Source organism: Antechinus flavipes, chromosome 2 (genome assembly GCF_016432865.1).
Source record: "Antechinus flavipes isolate AdamAnt ecotype Samford, QLD, Australia chromosome 2, AdamAnt_v2, whole genome shotgun sequence".
NCBI lineage: Eukaryota > Metazoa > Chordata > Mammalia > Dasyuromorphia > Dasyuridae > Antechinus > Antechinus flavipes.
In genome coordinates, this window is record NC_067399.1 from 317,024,235 (window position 1) to 317,041,571 (window position 17,337).

The window sequence follows — 17,337 nt, forward strand, 5'->3', positions numbered from 1 at the left end:
CAATTCTGAGCTTGTTATTCCTATACTTGACATATTCCTGTAGCTCTCAAGTACAAGATCACATATAAAATTTTCTATTTGGCTTTTAATATCCTGCCCCCTGTCCCACCAGCTAAACCCTTTCTCATCTTTACATACTTAATCTACTGACAATAGCCTCCCTGCTATTCCACAAACCAGACATTCCATTTCTTGGCTCCTCAAATTTTCTCTGGTTATCATGGCTATATATGGAAGGCCTTCCTTCCTCATCTCTACCTTTCAGCTTTGCTGGTTTCTTTCAAATCCAAACTAAAACCCCACTTTCTAAGGCTTTTTCTAATCCCTCTTAATCCTAGTGCTTCTCTCCATTGATTATTTCCTATTTATCATTTGTTTAGCTCATTTGTATATATACTCTGTACGTATAATATAGGTTGTTGTCTCCCTCATTAGATTGTGAGCTACTTGAGAGCAGGGACTCATTTTGCCTTTCTTTTGAATCTCTAGCACTTAGTAGAGTGCACCATATGTAGAAGGTGGCTAAACAAAAGCTTACTGACTGCTTGACTGACAAATAGGAAATGAGAAAACTAAAATCTAAACCAAAACTATGATAATGCTCTGCAACCTCAATTTCTAAATAACATTCTGGAGCTGATCTGTTTCTATCCCATCTGTCTAATTTGGGATTTCTGAAATTAAATGAGTTTGACCAGGGTCATAACAGCTAGGAAGCATATAAAGGGAGATTGAAATCCAGATCCTTCTAAATGTAAGTGCTCTTCCCTCCACTCACATAACTAGTTTAGGCTCTAAAGACCTCTCACCTGAACTAGTGCAATTGTTTCCCAATTGGTCTTCTTGCCAAATATCTCTTTACTTCAAACTATTCCTTCCACTCAGCTTCCAAAATGATTTTCCTAAAGAGCAGATCTGACCATTCTCTTCCCCTCTCCCTTACTCAATAAACTCCAGTGGCCCCCATTTACCTCTGAAATTAATATAAAATGCCTCTCTTTATATAACAGACCCCTTATCTTTTCTAGTCTTCTTACACCTTAGTCTATGATCTCTCTCTGTCTCTTTGTCTTGGTGTCTCTCTCTACGTGTCTCTCTCTCCCTCTTTTTTTTTCTTTGTGAGTATGTTTCTCTGACTATCTCCAGATCCATGCCTTTGCACTAAATGGCTGTTCACCAGATGTGTGAGGAGGAAACATACCCTCCCCTCTCATCTTTGCCTCTTGGCTAGTCTACCTTCGTTCTAGACTCAGCTCAAATCTTCTTTTCTGTAGGAGGCCTTCCTCTTCCCCATTCCCACATCTGCTGGTTCTTTCCCCTCCCATATTAACTTCTATACACTCTCTAAATGTCTTATATAGACCTAGTTATTTACATGTTGTGTCTCTTATTAGAATATGAGCTTCTTAGAGGCAGGGACTGTTTTTTGATTCTTTTGCACCCTAAATTCTTAGGACTAAAAAATACTTGTTTACTATGCTTCAAAACCCATCAACTTGTTGAATTTTATACAGAAAATGGAGAGAGAAAAGCTCCTTTTTTACACCCACCAAATCCTGTGATTTGATTACTCCTTCTTTTTACAATCTTCCTTTCTTAAACAAGTGTGACAAGCTAAGCTACATTGAGAATAATAGATTAGATTCAGTCAGAAGAATTAAGATGGCTCAGTAAAATCTTGATCATTTAGCCATCATTTCTTCTCCAAATAATTCTTCCAGGAAACAGGCTCAACAGATTTTCTTTTTAAAAGGATAAGCCAGTGAAGTGAGGGCAGACTTAACTGTTCTGTCATTCTGTTCTAGGTCCTAAAAGGAAACTTCTGGTAAATTATTCCTGAAATTAATTAATGACCTTGCCTTTGCCACTGATGGAAAAATGGCTTCATTTCAGAGGCTAGGCATTTCTCTAATTACCTGGTGCCGGGCTCGGCTCTGGTCAAGCAGCTGCCGGGACTGAAGTTTTTGTTGTTCAAGTTGTTGTAGCGCAAAGTGGAGCTGATAGCTGCCAGCTGTAGGATGATACTTGTGTTGCGGTATCATTCCTGTTGCCTTGTATGCAGAATTTTCTACTTCCCCTTCCCAGGCAAAGCCACCTGTTTGCATGTTCCTGAGAAAAAGAGAGAGCATATTTTTTGAAGAGGTTAGGCCAAAATCCTCAACAAAACACCAGCTTCAGGCACTGCCAAAAAATCTCAAACATAAACTCCAATGCAGGCAAGTAAACTAATGGAGAAGGCACTAATAGAAGAAATGCCAGACTAGGACAAATCCACAGACCAGCTAACCTAGCATTTTGGTTCTGAAGGCACCATAGGCAATTCTGTGGTAGGGCATCATAAGCCCCAAAGAGTTTTATGGCTGAATTAGCATGAGAAAAGCTGAGCTAGTCTAATTCATCTTGAGATCAGTAGGAACGTATCTTGAAATTATTTTCTTGCTGACAATAACTAGACTTGAATCTTAAAACCACTTATGCTCATGAGGCTGATGTGACTATATTACTCAAGTTAAACAGACATGATCCATATGTTTAAAGAGCTTACTCATAAAAATGTAAAAAGATACAAGGGATGTGTAAACAATAGAGCCAAATTACTTAAGTAAATATTGAAAGTAAAATCCTAATAAAACAATAACTGTCTATCATCAGAGTAAGAAAAAATGTCATAAGTTACATGTTTGGACAGTGAGAAGCCAAGGAAAAACTGATATATACCTACTGAGGAAAAAATCAGAAATTGAGATAAAAAAGCACTTGACATCTAGAGCAAAGGGCAATAACATAAACATGGAAGATGCTTCAGGAACAGAAAACAGTTGAGAAGAAAACTGAGAGATTAGAGATGGGTTGAATGAATGAAACCAAAAAACCTAAGAGGAAAAAAAAAGTGGTAAAACTAGGAAGACTAATGATTCCCAAACCAACAAAAGAAGTATTACTTCTTTTTTGGAATTTGGAATGAGTCAACAATATAAAGCTCCACTGATTTTTAGAGCTGATAGGATGTTTAAAAAATTCAGTTAAACCTCCTCATTTTACAAATAAGGAAACTGAGTCCCAGATTGAAGAACATGGTTAAGGTCACAGTGTTAGGAAATGACATGACGCAACAAATATATCTCTAGACTTCTAATTCAGAAGGTGTCTCCATTGCATCATGCTGACTTGTATTAGATGAGAAAATACATAAATTTTGACTGAACTTCATAATGGGTCAGAATAGCCTACCCATCAATAGAACATCTGGTCCTACCAAATTTTATTGGCTAATATTAGTGGAAGCTTTTCAGACATGTAGAAATGGTGGTGGTGGTGGTAATAGTAATACTGGTCATAATAATGGTGGCTGTATTTGTGGTAGTAGTAATAATAGTGATGTAGTGTGGCAGGGGTAATTGATGATGGTAGTAGTAGTAGCAGTAACACCAGTGGTGGTGGTGATAGCAGTAACAGCAGCAGTAGCAACAACAAAAGCTGACATTTATATATATATATATATATATATATATATATATATATATGCCAGTTACTGCACTTTTAAGCACTTTATAATTATCTTATTTGATTCTCATAACAATCCTAGGAAGTAGGTGCTTTTATTATCCTCATTTTACAGAGGAGGAAACTGAGGCAATTAGAGGTTACAGTAACCTGGGTCGCAACAGTAATAAGTGTCTGAGGCTTGATTTCAACTCCAGAAAATATTTGTACCATCATGGGTTGGTGGGTTGAATCTTACTTTCTAAAAGTTGCCATATTATACAGTAGATAATAGGTCAGAACCAAGCTCTCTGCTACTATTTACCAATAAAAGATCAGAATAAATGGGTCCTCAGGACTAGGGGGGAAGAGCAGGGAAGAAGAGAAATAATGGTAAGGGGGAAGTGAATGCTAAAGTGGCTTTTAGCAACTTCATATCGATGGAACAGACTAGAACATCATAAACTTTTACTGTCAAAGCTGTTTTTCCTCTCATCAGTAACTCTAAATCACAGAAGGAAAAAGTTTCTCAAGCAAGTATAGGCTTTCTCTAAAAAGGCAGGAATTTTTACAGCCTAGGATGGGGTGGGGGGGCAGGGATAGTTCAGCTGTGAGGCAATGTGATAAATGCCAGCAGCAATTTGCTTGCTTTGAAGTATAGTGTGCTTGACCCAGGCCATGACCATTACATATGGAAAGAACAAGCCTTTGGAGTTTGCAGTAAGCAGGTGGTAGAGTGACAAATATAGAGACAGCCAGGTGTTGTAGAAAGACTGAGGCAGTCCAGCAATCCGATCTTTCTTTAAATACAGGTGCATATATACATACATACATATATATGTGCACATATTTTTACATGTGTACATATATACTTATTAAATGTATATTTTACAATTTAGATCTCTATGTTCAGTTTCAAATGAAAATCCTAGCTTGTCTTCCATATTTAGTGGAAAAGGTACCAGATTTGGAGTTAGAAGAAAAGCATTGGAATCCTGGCTGAATGTCCTTGGGTAAATTAACCTCACTAAACTTCAGTTTCCTTATCTGTAGAATGGAGATAATAGTTATCTAACCCTATCTCAAATGACTGGTTTTAGGATTATGTGATATAAAACATATGAAGAAAACTACTGATAGCTGTAAATTATTATACAAGTGCAATGGGTTATTATAAGTAATACTTGGTCTATAATAACATAATCCAACATAATATTTTTACACAATTTCTAGGACAGCTTATATAGAAGCAAAGGAATTATTTGAAGTACGTTCAGATGGCATAATCCTGTATTAAAAAATGGAGTGCTCTATTTTATTTTTTAATATTTTTCTGGTGAAAATATGTGTAACATTTGACTCCCGATATTTAGAATCATTCAGCTAATTATTCTGAACACAGAATTTATCATTTTACTTATATTAGACAACAGTATTTTCTCTATGTCCTCTACACATAATAAAAAGTTACCACAATTAATTAGAATTTTAGGAGTCTGCTCAGAGAACAAGATAGGTGGAGCTTAAAGGGGTAAAAATTCCAGAGATTGATTGTTATACCAATAATTCAGGGCTAAGGCTATGGAAGATAAATAATGTAATGGGCAATCAGCTTCCCATCTCAGTTCCAGAAATATGGGCACTAACTATCACATGGTCTATGAGATAAAAAAAGATGCTTTCTGTAGAATCTTTGGGAAGATTCTTATCATAATCATAGAGATTTTCTATAGAATTGCACTGTACTAATTTGCAGATATTGTTTCATAAGTTTAAGGGCGATAACTCTGGAAAATGATAACATGAAGTAAGATGCAATTTCTCCAAATGCCATGAGCTTATCCAGAATCTTTATGGCAATGCATAATATAGAACAGAGACCAGACAGCACAAAAGAGCAATGTTGTTACAAATAGCACTATTTTAATTATCCTAAGTCTCCCTGTTTTAAAAATATTGCTAGTAGCAATCAATAGTAGTTGCAACTACCTCAGAACTTTTTTTTTTAAAGGCTTCCAGTCCTTATTTAAAAAAAAAATTACTGATGCCCTTTGTTTTTATGTCATATACATTTCTGAATAAATATCTTTTCTAATTTTGTGAGCCTTTTCTTTTAGCAAATAGTTAAGTAAAAACTATCAACACGAAGACTATGTCAGAGATTTCAAATCTATAGTCTCCCACTTCTTCACAAAATTAGAAAAGTTACTTTTGTCATCTTTATTCTAAGGTCAAATTTGGTCATTATTGTTATTTTTCATTCACAACGTAATAGTCATTATGTGTATAGTTTTCCTCACTCTGTTTACTTCACTCTGCATTTTTATAGGGGGTAATGGTGGGAGGTGGTTTTCAATCCCAAACTTCACCATTGTTTCTTATAGTGCAATATTATTACATTACAATCATATGCCACAATTTCTTTAGTTTTCCCCAAATAGATAGGCACCTACTTTGTTTGAGACTACAAAAAGTGTTATCAATATTTTGGTATATATGGGCCCTTTGTATCTGTCTTTGACTTCCTTGGTATGTCTTGCATTAGGATCTTTGGGTCCAGGAGTAATGGGCATTCTCATCCTTTCCTGCTATACTTACAAATTGTTTTCCAGATGTTCGTCAGAATTTCTAATCATATGCTTCCTTAAAACCTCCAGTAGGCAACTGATATTGAGTAATATTTACAAGCACCATCTGGAAAGGGAGGGGGGAGGAGCTGATCCCCTTTATAGTCCCTCCATTTCCAATATAGTTTTCTTTTCTTTTTTTCCCATTTCAAAGTTGTCAAAAATCTATAGTACTTTGAGGCTTTATACTCTAGAAAGTTATCAGCTATCAGGAGAAAGAAATTTGAATTTCTAGGAAGACAGAAAAGTTTACTATATTTTCTTAGCTATAATAATACTAATGCAAACAAGTTAGGCAGGGACTTGGAAGTAGTCTGTAAGGAGAGAAATCTGCCCTCTTCTCATTCAATACTATTCATTCTACTTTATGAGGCAAACAACCATATGATTTCACTCATTAATTCAATAGCTCCTATCCCATATCAATTTTACAAATACCCAATTTTCCATTCAAATATCTATCCTTCCGTTATGAACTGATCATACTTAATAATCTAAAATATAAATTCATTCCAACTACTCTCTTCTATTCTTTATATGTAAACTCAAGGAAAAGATTGCCTCTTGCCTTCCTTCTTTTCTATTTTCTCCTGGAAATTATTCAATCTGGCTTTCATCCATACTGTTCCAATGGCTTCCTGCCACTCAGAACCAAAGCTTGAGAGGGTGCTCAAGGACAACTAAGTGAAAAAAGATCCATGTGATCCTCAGAATTATCCTGAGACCACAAAGGACACCAGACTACTAACTTCTAGAAAATATTGAATTAGAGACTTCTCTCTTTTCATATGGTTTAACCACCCTTGGGTATTACACACTCTTCTAGTTAAATCAAAGTTGACATTGGTTGAGAGTGGGACAGGGAAAAAAAAACATATTAAAAGCCTTTGATTTTTCATTATCATGTTAGAATTTTCATATAAATCTTACATAGCAATAATGTATTTATCCTTTACTTATGTATGATATATTTTAAATAACTTTTTTATTGTCTTTTGCAATATAAGTTGTATCTTATTTCTTGGCTTTTCTGATAAATTCTATAATTACTTAACTTTTTCACATATTAGAATTTTACAAAAAGATATATAGACCAGATATAAATATCTATAAATATATATATACATATATACACATACATTTAAAAATTTAGATGATTTTGTATTCAGAAAGGAGAAGGCAAATTAATAAATAAGGCACAAATATGGTACAGAAAGACTTGCAGAACAGGTAAAAAAAAGTGGGTATTTAAAAAGTTGAAGGGACATGGTCAATACAGATGGCAGAGGAAATGAGATATATTACATTGGATGAAAAGAATAATGCCACCTAAAGTGTGAAATGATCCAGATAAAAGCCTTAAATGAAAATATAATTTTGTGTATGATATGAGTGTAGGGTAGGAGGGAGGAAGGGGAATGGAGTACCAATGAAAAAGTTAAATAGATGTCTTCTGAGAATGATTCATTTTTTAAAAAAATCATTAATTAAGCAATATCTATGTGCATAAGCATTGTTTTAGATCCTAGGGATACAAAGAGAGAAAATGAAAAAAGTCCCTTCTCTCAAGGAGTTGTCTAGGAGAAATATGATTTTGAATTAAATATCTACCTATAATGTAAAGTCAACTAGACTTTGATTTATTTTTAGGTAGTATTTCTTTTTTAAAAATTAAATATTATTTTTTATATTCTTAGAATTTCTTTTAATAGGTCTCCCTTCTCCACCCTAAAGAGCCATTTCACATAACAAATAATATTTTAAAGAAAAAAAAGAATTAGAGCAAAAAAGCTGCAAATGATATCAATATATTTTAAATGACTTGAAAATACACAAAATGTTCCATACGTGGACCTCATAGGTTAGATCTTCTCTTTTTTTGGGGGGGCCATGCTATTCTTTTTAATTTTTTAGCATTTGCTTTTGATTATTTTGTAGTTGTTGCCATTTCATTTGGTTTCCTAGCTCATCTTTAGCAAATCTTTCCCTATTTCTCCATGTCACATTTGTAGTTTGTACAGTATACAATATACTTCATTTGCATATCATAATTTGTTTAGCCATCCCCAAAACATGAGCATTTACTTTGTTTCCAATTCTTTGTCTTCCAATTCCAAATAATGCTGCTATCAACATTTTAATGCTTATGGGGACTTTTTTTTTTTTAATCAGTGACTTCACTGGGATAAGTGACTAGTAGTAGAATCGGAGTCAAAAAATATGGACTGTATTAATTCCAAAATGTCTTTTTAAAATGACTGTACTGATTTAGAGTTCCAATAATATGCCAATATGCTTATTATTTGATAACTTCTCCAACACTAGTCCCATTTTTGTCATCTTTTCCAATTCTTCATAAACTAAGGTGAAACCTCATTGTTTTGATGTATTTTAATTTGTCTTTAGCTTATGTTAGTGATTTGAAACATCTTTTCATGTAGTTGATAATAGCTTGCAATTGTTTAAATATTTTCCTCCAACTATATGTCAAGAAAAATTTTAGCATTCACTTTTACTAGATTTTGAGTTCCTAATTTTTCTTCCTCTTTCTTTCCCTCCCCACCCCTCTTCTGAAGATGGTAGGCATTTTGATGTGGTTTATACATCTACTATCATGTAAAACATATTTCTATATTATTCACACTTGCAAAAACAGAAACGGATTTAAAAAACTAGAAAAAATAGTGAGTGAAAAAAAAAATGCTTCGATCTGCATTCCAAGTCTATCAGTTCTTTATTTGATTATGGATAGTATTTTCCTTTATTACTTCCTTCCTTTGTAACTTCTCTTGAATTACTATATTGCTGAAAAGAGCTGAATCATAGTTGATCATCATGTTGCTGATACTGTGTACAATTTGCAACAATTTAGTTCTGCAAATTTATTTCACTTTGCATCAATTTGTATATATCTTTCCATGTTTTATGAAATCTGTCTATTCATTTCTTGTTGCACAATAATATTGTATTACATTCATATATGACAGCTTGTTCAGCCATTCCCCAATTGATAAGCATCTCCTCAATTTCCAATATTTTGCCATCATGAAAAATATTTTTGCACATGTAGGTACTTTTTGAATTTGCAATGCTTTTGAGAACTGTTTATTAATATCCTTTGATCAGTTCTCTTTGGGGAACAATTTTAGTTTTATCCATATTTGTAAATTTCTTACATATCATAAATATGGCATCTTTATCAGAGAAATCTGATACAAAGGTATTTTTCCCACTAAACTGTTTTCTTTCTTATCCTAAATAAAGAAGAGGCATTACCATCTGTTTTGCCAGTGTACCCAATAAGGACCATGGGGCTTTTCATCTGATTTGTTGCTGAAACCTTCCATATATATTGTTTTTTCCATTAAAATGTGAGCTACTTGAAAGCAAGAGCTGTTTTACTTCTCTATTTGTCTCTCCAGCACTTAGCATAGTACTTTTCACACTTAATGCATGCCTCATTCATTCAGTTCATTCATATAGATCAATTTTGTTATATAGAAGTTTTTCACTTTTATATAATCAAAGTAATTTATTTTATCTTTTGTAATTGCCTCTATCTTCCCTTTTTATTAAAAAATATATGATATTCATAGCTGAAAAAAGGTTTTGAACTACTTCTAAATTTTTTCATGATATTTAATATCAACATCACACACACAACACACACACACATATAAATAAAATATTGTACAATATATCATAAAATATGGCAAAAGAGGTTGCTTTAAGCCTACTTTCTTCCAGAATACTTCCTAAATTTCCCAGAAGTTTTTATCAAATAGAGAATTCTTTATTATACAATGTATGTTTTCAGGTTTATTGAAAAGTAGTTTATTTTGTGCCATTGGTCTACTTCTATTTTTTTACTCATTTATCTATTCATTCATTTATCCATTCATTCATCCCTTTGTTTGTTCATTCATTTATTTATCTATCTGTTTGTTTATTTATTTATTTGTTTTTGCTGAGACAATTAGGGTTAAGTGACTAGCCCAGGGTCACACAGCTAGGAAGTGTTAAGTGTCTGAAGCCACATTTGAACTCAGGTCCTCCTGACTTCAGGGCTGGTGCTCTATCCACTCCATCACCTTGATGCCCCTACCTTCTATTTTTTTAAATCAATACCAAATTGTTTTGATGACTGTTGTTCTACAATACAGTTTAAGGTCTACATCTCTACCTTCTTTATTATTTCCCTGGAAATTCTAAATATTTCTCTTTCTAAAGAATCTTGTTATTTTATAGAGTTTTATAAAGTATTTCTTTGATAATAACTGATTTAACATTAAAATTATAAAAATTAACACAGACATGTTATCACTGTCAGGCTCCAGGCATAAGCACTCAATATTCCTCCAGTTATTTAAAATGTTCTTCATTTTTCTAAGGAACACTTTTAACTGAATTTATATAAGCATTTTGTATTCCCAAATATTATGCATTTTGCGTTATATTTGAAAGGTATTTTCCCATTACTATCTTTTGGATTTTGTTACTATTATGTAGCAAAATAGTTAATTTTTTGTGGTTTTGTTTTATAGTTTTTAGCTTTGCTGAAGCTATTACCTCAATTAAATTTTCTAAGTAAACCATCATGTCATCAAAAATAGGGTTTACTTTATATCCTCTTTACCTATCTTTATGCCTTAAATTTCTTACTTTTGTTTTTCTGCTAAGAACTATATTAAATTATTGTGAGAAGAGTGGGCATCCTTGGAAAAGCTTCTAGTATATTACCAATGAATACGTTGGGGTTTCTTAAACTTTTCCACTTGTGACCCCTTTTTGCCCGAGAAATTTTTATAAGACATCAGATATATAGATACATAAAATAGATATTTAAATCAAATATGCACTGATAATAAATCATAATTTTGCAACTTTTACATTCAAGTTATAAGACCCCACATGTGGCTGTGACTCACAATTTAAGAAATTTTGGTATATTTTGACTATAAATAGCTCTTTAAAAATCATATTTTAAAAAGATTACTTTATGCATACATTTTATAGGGTTTTAATATGAATGGATATTGGATATTTTGTCAAAGGCATCTTTTGTACTGGTTGAGATAATCATATTTTGCACATTTTTGTTTTTAACACAATTATTATGTTGGTTTCCTAATGTTAAACCAAAATAGCATCCCTAATAGAATTCGTTTGTTTACCTTCTTAGCTGAAATGCTATATAATCTATTTGAAAGAATTTTATTTTAAATTTTTGAATTGATATTTATTAATGATTGGGCTATAGTTTGTCTCCTTTACTTTATCATTTCCTGGTTATAGTATTAGTACTTTATAAGAAGTATTATAGAATACTTATTTTCTCAATTATTGAAAATAATTTGTATGTATATTGGTACTAACTGCTGTTTAAAACATTTAAAACAGATGTCCTGTGAATCCATCAGCAATAGCTGCTGCTATGACTGCTTTTTCTTCTTCCTCCTCCTCTTCCATTGGTAGCTCCTTTATAGACAGTTTGATTTCCTTTTGTTAGCCAGGGTTATTTGAAATCTTGATTTGTTTTTCTGCTGGTTTAGACAGATGTTATTTTTTGAAGGAATTCTATTTTGTGTGTGTGTATATGTGTGTGTTTCAGTTGTGTCATTAGATAACTAATATTTCCTTTTAATGGATTGGATTGTGATTTCATCTTGCTCATTTGCTATTTTACTGATTTAATTTTCTGCCCTTGTCTTTTTAATCAGCTGAGCTAAAGATTTATCAATTTTGCTAGTTTTGTTCAAAAAATTAACTTTTAATTTTTTTAAATTAATATTTTAGTTGCTAGTTTACCTGTTTCTCTCCCAATTTTATTTGTGCTTAATTTGGGGTTATTTGTTGGCTTTCTAATTTTCTATTTTTAAAAATGCACATTTAATTCATTAATCTTCATTTTTATTTTGTGAATGTATCTTTTAGGGATACAATTTTCTTTCTAAGAATTATATTAAAAGAATTCCAGAAACTGTGATATATATTGATTATATAATTTTCTTCCATATAACCATGGACTCGTTTATATGATTTGTTTTCTGAGCCACCTCCTATTTAGGATTTCATAGTTAAGTCACTATTTGAATATGTCTTTTATTTATACTTCTTGAAGAGATTTTATCTCTCCCCATCCCCTCCCCCACGAAGCATTATGGTTTATAAATTATTTGTTTGCAATTTCTGCCTTTTTTACATTAATTAGCAATATTTCCCTTTTTTGGTAAAAGTTCCACATGGTCTTTTTTTCTTGATCTGTCCTAGCTAATTATTTAAAATGATGAGGTATTCTCTTGATCCAGAGAACCCCACAAAATCATGGAAATCAAGGGGCTCAAATCTGTGTTCTCTTCAAGAACACTTATGAAAACAGCTCAAGCTATCAAGGGCATGCATATCCAAAAAGCTACTAAGTATTTGCAAGATGTCACATTGAAGAAACAATGTATCCCCTTCCACCAATATAAAGAGTTGGCAGGTATGTCCAGGCTAAGCAGTGGGGTTGGACACAAAGTCAGTGGCCCAAAAAGCATGCTGAATTCTTGCTGCATAATGCTTAAAAAGGCAAAGAGTAATGTGGAACTGAAGGGTTTGGATGTGAATCCTTTTGTCATTGAGCATATTCAGGTTAACAAGGCTACCAAAATGCAACCGTGTACTTACATAGCTTATGGTCAAATCAATCCATACAAGAGTTCTCCTTGCAATATAAAGATAATACTTACTGAAAAGGAATAAATTATTCCTAAACCAGAAGAGTAGGTTGTTCAAAAGAAAAAGATATTCTAAAAGAAACTAAAAAAAAACAAAAGCTTATAGCACAGGAGTAAATATAACAGTGCAAATAAAGGTGAAATGAAATATTACAGAAAAAAATTTTAAAGCATTTATTTTATTTTAAAATATTTATCCTTCCCCCCAAAAAAAATTCCACATGATGATGATGATAATTTTTTTTTTTTAGTGCAGGCTCACTTAGAAGATTCTCTTTAAGTCTTTTGACTCTAGTTTCTTCAACAATTTGCTCAATTCGCTATTGTTCCATTTCTTTATCTTCCTGCTAGATTTCTCTAAAATGGAGCTAAGTATTCCCATCACTACTGTATTACTATCTATGTTTTCTAGTTATTGAGTTATTTTTCCTTCATGAATTTAGGTGCTAAAGCATTTGGATCCTATATGTCTAATACTGATATTGGTTTGTTGTCTATAGTTCTTTTCAATGTAGTTGAATTCAGTACAATGCAATTTCCTTAGCATCTCTTTTTTATATTGTGAATTTGTTTTTCTCTTTATCTGAAATCATATTTACAATTCTTGGTTTTGCTGGATTCATTTGATATGGAGTAAAATTTTTTTCCATATCCTTAATTTATTCTACCATATCTGTTTTTTGGTGAATTTCTTCTAATCAACAAATTGTGGATTTTGATTTCTTTATTTGTTGCTTGTTTTCATTTTAATGGATTGTTCAGTCTATTCATATTCAAAATTATGAAGGGATATATTTATATTTTTCTCCATTTGTCTATTTTTTCAAATTGGTATTTCCCCTACACTCTTTCTTTTGAAAGACAGTACTTTCTTCAGTATAATAGCTCCTTGTAGCTTAAGAGAAGCCTATTTCTACAAACTTTTTTCTCCTTATCCTAATTCAGCCTCCCAAACCCATGTGTCAATCCCTTTTCTTTATTTTGGAATTTTAACATTATAACTGCTTTTTCTTTATTTCTTTTATCTAGTAATCAAGTTCTTTTTCTTTTTTGTTAAATAAAATTCCCCTTCCATTTCACCTGTAACTTCTTTTATGTTTTTAATTTTCATATTCTGTTTTTGTAAAAGAAGGATTTCTGTCCCTCATGCTCTTGAGTCTTATCTTTCTATTCCAGACTTTAATCCTTTAGTTCTTTTATATTTCATTCTATCCTTAGTATTTATATTTCTCCAAGAATTAAAATTTACAAGGAATCTTTTGATTCTTTTAAACAGTTTCTTTGCAGATTTTGCCCCTCTCCCTACCTTTTCTTAGGATGTCAATTCCTGGAGGAGATAGAAAAGATGAGAGGTTAGAAGTAGTACCCCAAAGAAGAAACTTTTTCATGTCTTTGATTATGCAGTTCATTTTTATTCCCTGCTCTCCTTGTGATACTTCTCACTCTACCCGATTTGCCATGAATTCTAGGTTTATGCTTTTTTATCCTTCCAAACGTCAGTTACCTCAAGAGCTCTGATTCTTCTTTTTCTGAAGAAGAATAGTGGCTGTGGAGATACCAAACTCTTATAGAAGTAATGACTTCTTTAAACAACAAATCCCTGCTGATTATAACCTTTGTAAAGTCCATATTTTCTATTATAGAATCTCTTTCTGTCTCTCTTTTCCTATGAAGGTATTCTTCAGTGGATAGCTCCTGAATTCAGCAGAACCAATGAAAAAACATTTACACTCTCTTTCCCTGTGTCAATCTCTTTTTTACTATCTTACTCCCTTCTTTCTGAGAGGCCAGGGGAATTCTTTTCCCTTCATTGTTTACTATTGACTTGATTAAAGTCCATCACACATCCTCCTCACCTTCTACCTACCCTTTTACCTTTTATACCGCCTCTCCCTCCCCGCCACATATATGAAAAACACTGATTCACTTATAAGCAGGGTACTACTGGAAGATGTAGTATGTAGTGTTTCAGTCTTGTTTCTTTAATAATACTTTTACTTAACTGACACTTTCATACTTATCTCTGTATGTACTTTAAGAAAGTAATGGTCTCTCTGTTGTTATTTTTTTAGTTATTGTTGTTGTTTTTTAACTTCATAGCTATCTTTTTCTTTCTAGTCCCTTCCTTTCCTCTCCCTTTCTCTCTTTCTGAGATAACTTAGTTGTGCCTCCCTTGATTATGGTATCTTTCTACCTTTCTTGTTTTTCTGTTGTCTGAAGTGTAGGAAAAGAAAACAATCAGTCTCTGTCCTTCCCTTCTTTCTTCCAGTATCACTACTGAATTGGCTACCTTTTTTCATTAATGATTAGGCTCAGGTTGGCAAGGAATACCATTCTGGGTGTATCTTGAATGTATTCCATTCCCTTCTGCAGTTTATGATGAATGCAAACAGTCTTGTGTTATTCAAATTTCTTTTACTTTGTTTTTGAAGGCCTTTCTCTAAGTTGCTAACAGAATTTGTTGTCAATGGACAGCATTAAAAATAATCATCTTATGTTCTGAAATTTGCAATATAGGTTTTTTCTTTTCTTTTCTTTTCTTTTTTCCAAGCATGAGATTTATGGATTCATCTCAATGATACTTTGTTTTCTCTATTTAGAAGTTCTGGATAGTTTTCTTGTATTGTTTTTTTGCACTGTGTTTTTTAGGATTTTCTTCAGGAAGACTTTTATTCCCATAATTATTTCTATGAATCCTGTCTTTAAGATTAATATATTTTGGTTGTATAGAGACCATGTATACTATTATAACTTTTTGCTTCTCTTCTTCCAGACTGTCCTTCATTTCTGTGTATCCATATTCCCATTCAGTTGGGTTTTTTTTTTTCATTAATTTGTAGAGATTTGCCATTATGGAATGATGTCTTTCTATTTGGTCAATTATTTCTGTGCTACAGATCATAATTTCTTCTTGTACAATTCTTATTGTTTTACTGAAACCACTCAGGAACATTCTGCTATGATTCCTTGCTCCCTTGAGAATTCAAAAGGTCCTTTGTCTCATCCCAAGTTGATTTGTTTTTCTTTGTCTTACAATTTATATTCAGAGATGTTTGAATTCATTTAGATGTCCTAGAAGCCAATTTCCCTTTTTATTATTAATATATTCCTGTTGAATTATCTTTTTTTACTCATTGTTTTTGAGTTTTCATCTTGCCTAAGATCTTTTGGTAAGTTGAATTTTTCTCTTATATTTCCCTATTCACTTTTTGAATGATTGTCAAAGCTTTCTCATTTTTCTCTGTCTCTGGGAAGTTCACTTTGTACCACCTTCAGTTCCTACATAAGTCACTTCTTGGAAACAAAAATTGTCCCTAGCTGAATAGCAGTACTATTGCCTTTAGGCCTGGCAGAACCACACATATATGCCTGTGCCTGCCTCATTTCTTTCTATTCTTTGATTATCTAGATGAACACTGCTGCATCATAGCATAATGTCAATCCAGGCAGAACAGGGTTCTTATTTCCATTACCTCTGCCTCCTCAGTGAGGGGTGAGGTGGATGGGTAATAGGAGAGAAGGCTTGAATTTGTTTTCTTATTGCCAGAAAATGGTAGTATTGGGATAGCATCAGGATGTCCTGGCAGAGATTACAGCAGTCCTAGCAAGGAAATTGCTAAGTAGATCCCAGAGTAAAAACCCATAGGTCCTATTGGTCATTCTACCAGAATGTGGGGCTAATAAGGGAGTGCTTAGTGAGCAGATTAGGAATTAGGGATTAGAAAGTTGTTGAATTCTTGTTACAATTTCATCAAATTGTTAAATTCTTGGAATTTTTGCTGTCATAGAAAAATCTGGTGAAAAATCATCAAATCATTGAGAAGATAGAATCTAAGAAGTTTAAATAAGAATTCTCAAAATAATACAATACCTTTTCTAAAAATGAAGCAAAATGGAATAAATTTAATGCAATTGCACAGAAATATTGCTTTCATAATGTCAAGGGTCTAGATTCCTTTGAGAAAGTCATATAGAAATGTTCATTTTAAAAGGATCTTCAAAAATTAGGGTCACTAAACTTGGATAGGGACACTAGGTGGAGTAGTGAATAGAGTGCCAGAAGGATTTGTATTCAAATCTGTCCTCAGACACTTACTAGCTATGGGTTCTTGAGCCAAGTCATCATTTTCTTTCAGTCACAGTTTTCTTACCTATCAAGTGAGGATAATAAGAGCATCTACCTTGCAGGGTTGTTAAGAGGGGAAAAATAGATTAAAATTTGTAAAGCACTTTGTAAAATGTGGAAGTCTGTACAAATGCTCACATTTATGATTACTTTCCATTTAGAGAAAATGATTTTGGGGGTAAAAGAATAACATAAGAAGTAAGAATCTTGCTATATGTTTCTGAATGGTACCATAATGAAGGGTTCTGATATGAGAAATAGCACAGTACAGGGGCTGAAAAGAGTGCTAGATTTGTAGTCAAAGGAACAGAAGTCAAAGCTTAGCTTTGCCATTTATTATCTCTGTGAACTTGGCAAGTCGGTTCTGGATGATGATATCATT

At 32.8% G+C, this 17,337-nt stretch overlaps 1 protein-coding gene and 1 pseudogene across 7 annotated transcripts in view; one reads left to right on the forward strand and one right to left on the reverse strand.

The window, feature by feature from the left end:
• The window catches only part of TTLL5 (tubulin tyrosine ligase like 5), a 392,042-nt gene that overhangs the window by 77,555 nt on the left and 297,150 nt on the right, over positions 1–17,337 (reverse strand). For all 7 annotated transcript variants that reach the window (XM_051977559.1, XM_051977558.1, XM_051977560.1 and 4 more), the window contains one exon: positions 1,917–2,109. In XM_051977559.1, the coding sequence (XP_051833519.1) occupies positions 1,917–2,109 (193 nt within the window). The remainder of the gene's footprint in view (positions 1–1,916; positions 2,110–17,337) is intronic.
• On the forward strand, positions 11,373–12,935 carry LOC127552279 (60S ribosomal protein L17-like; annotated as a pseudogene).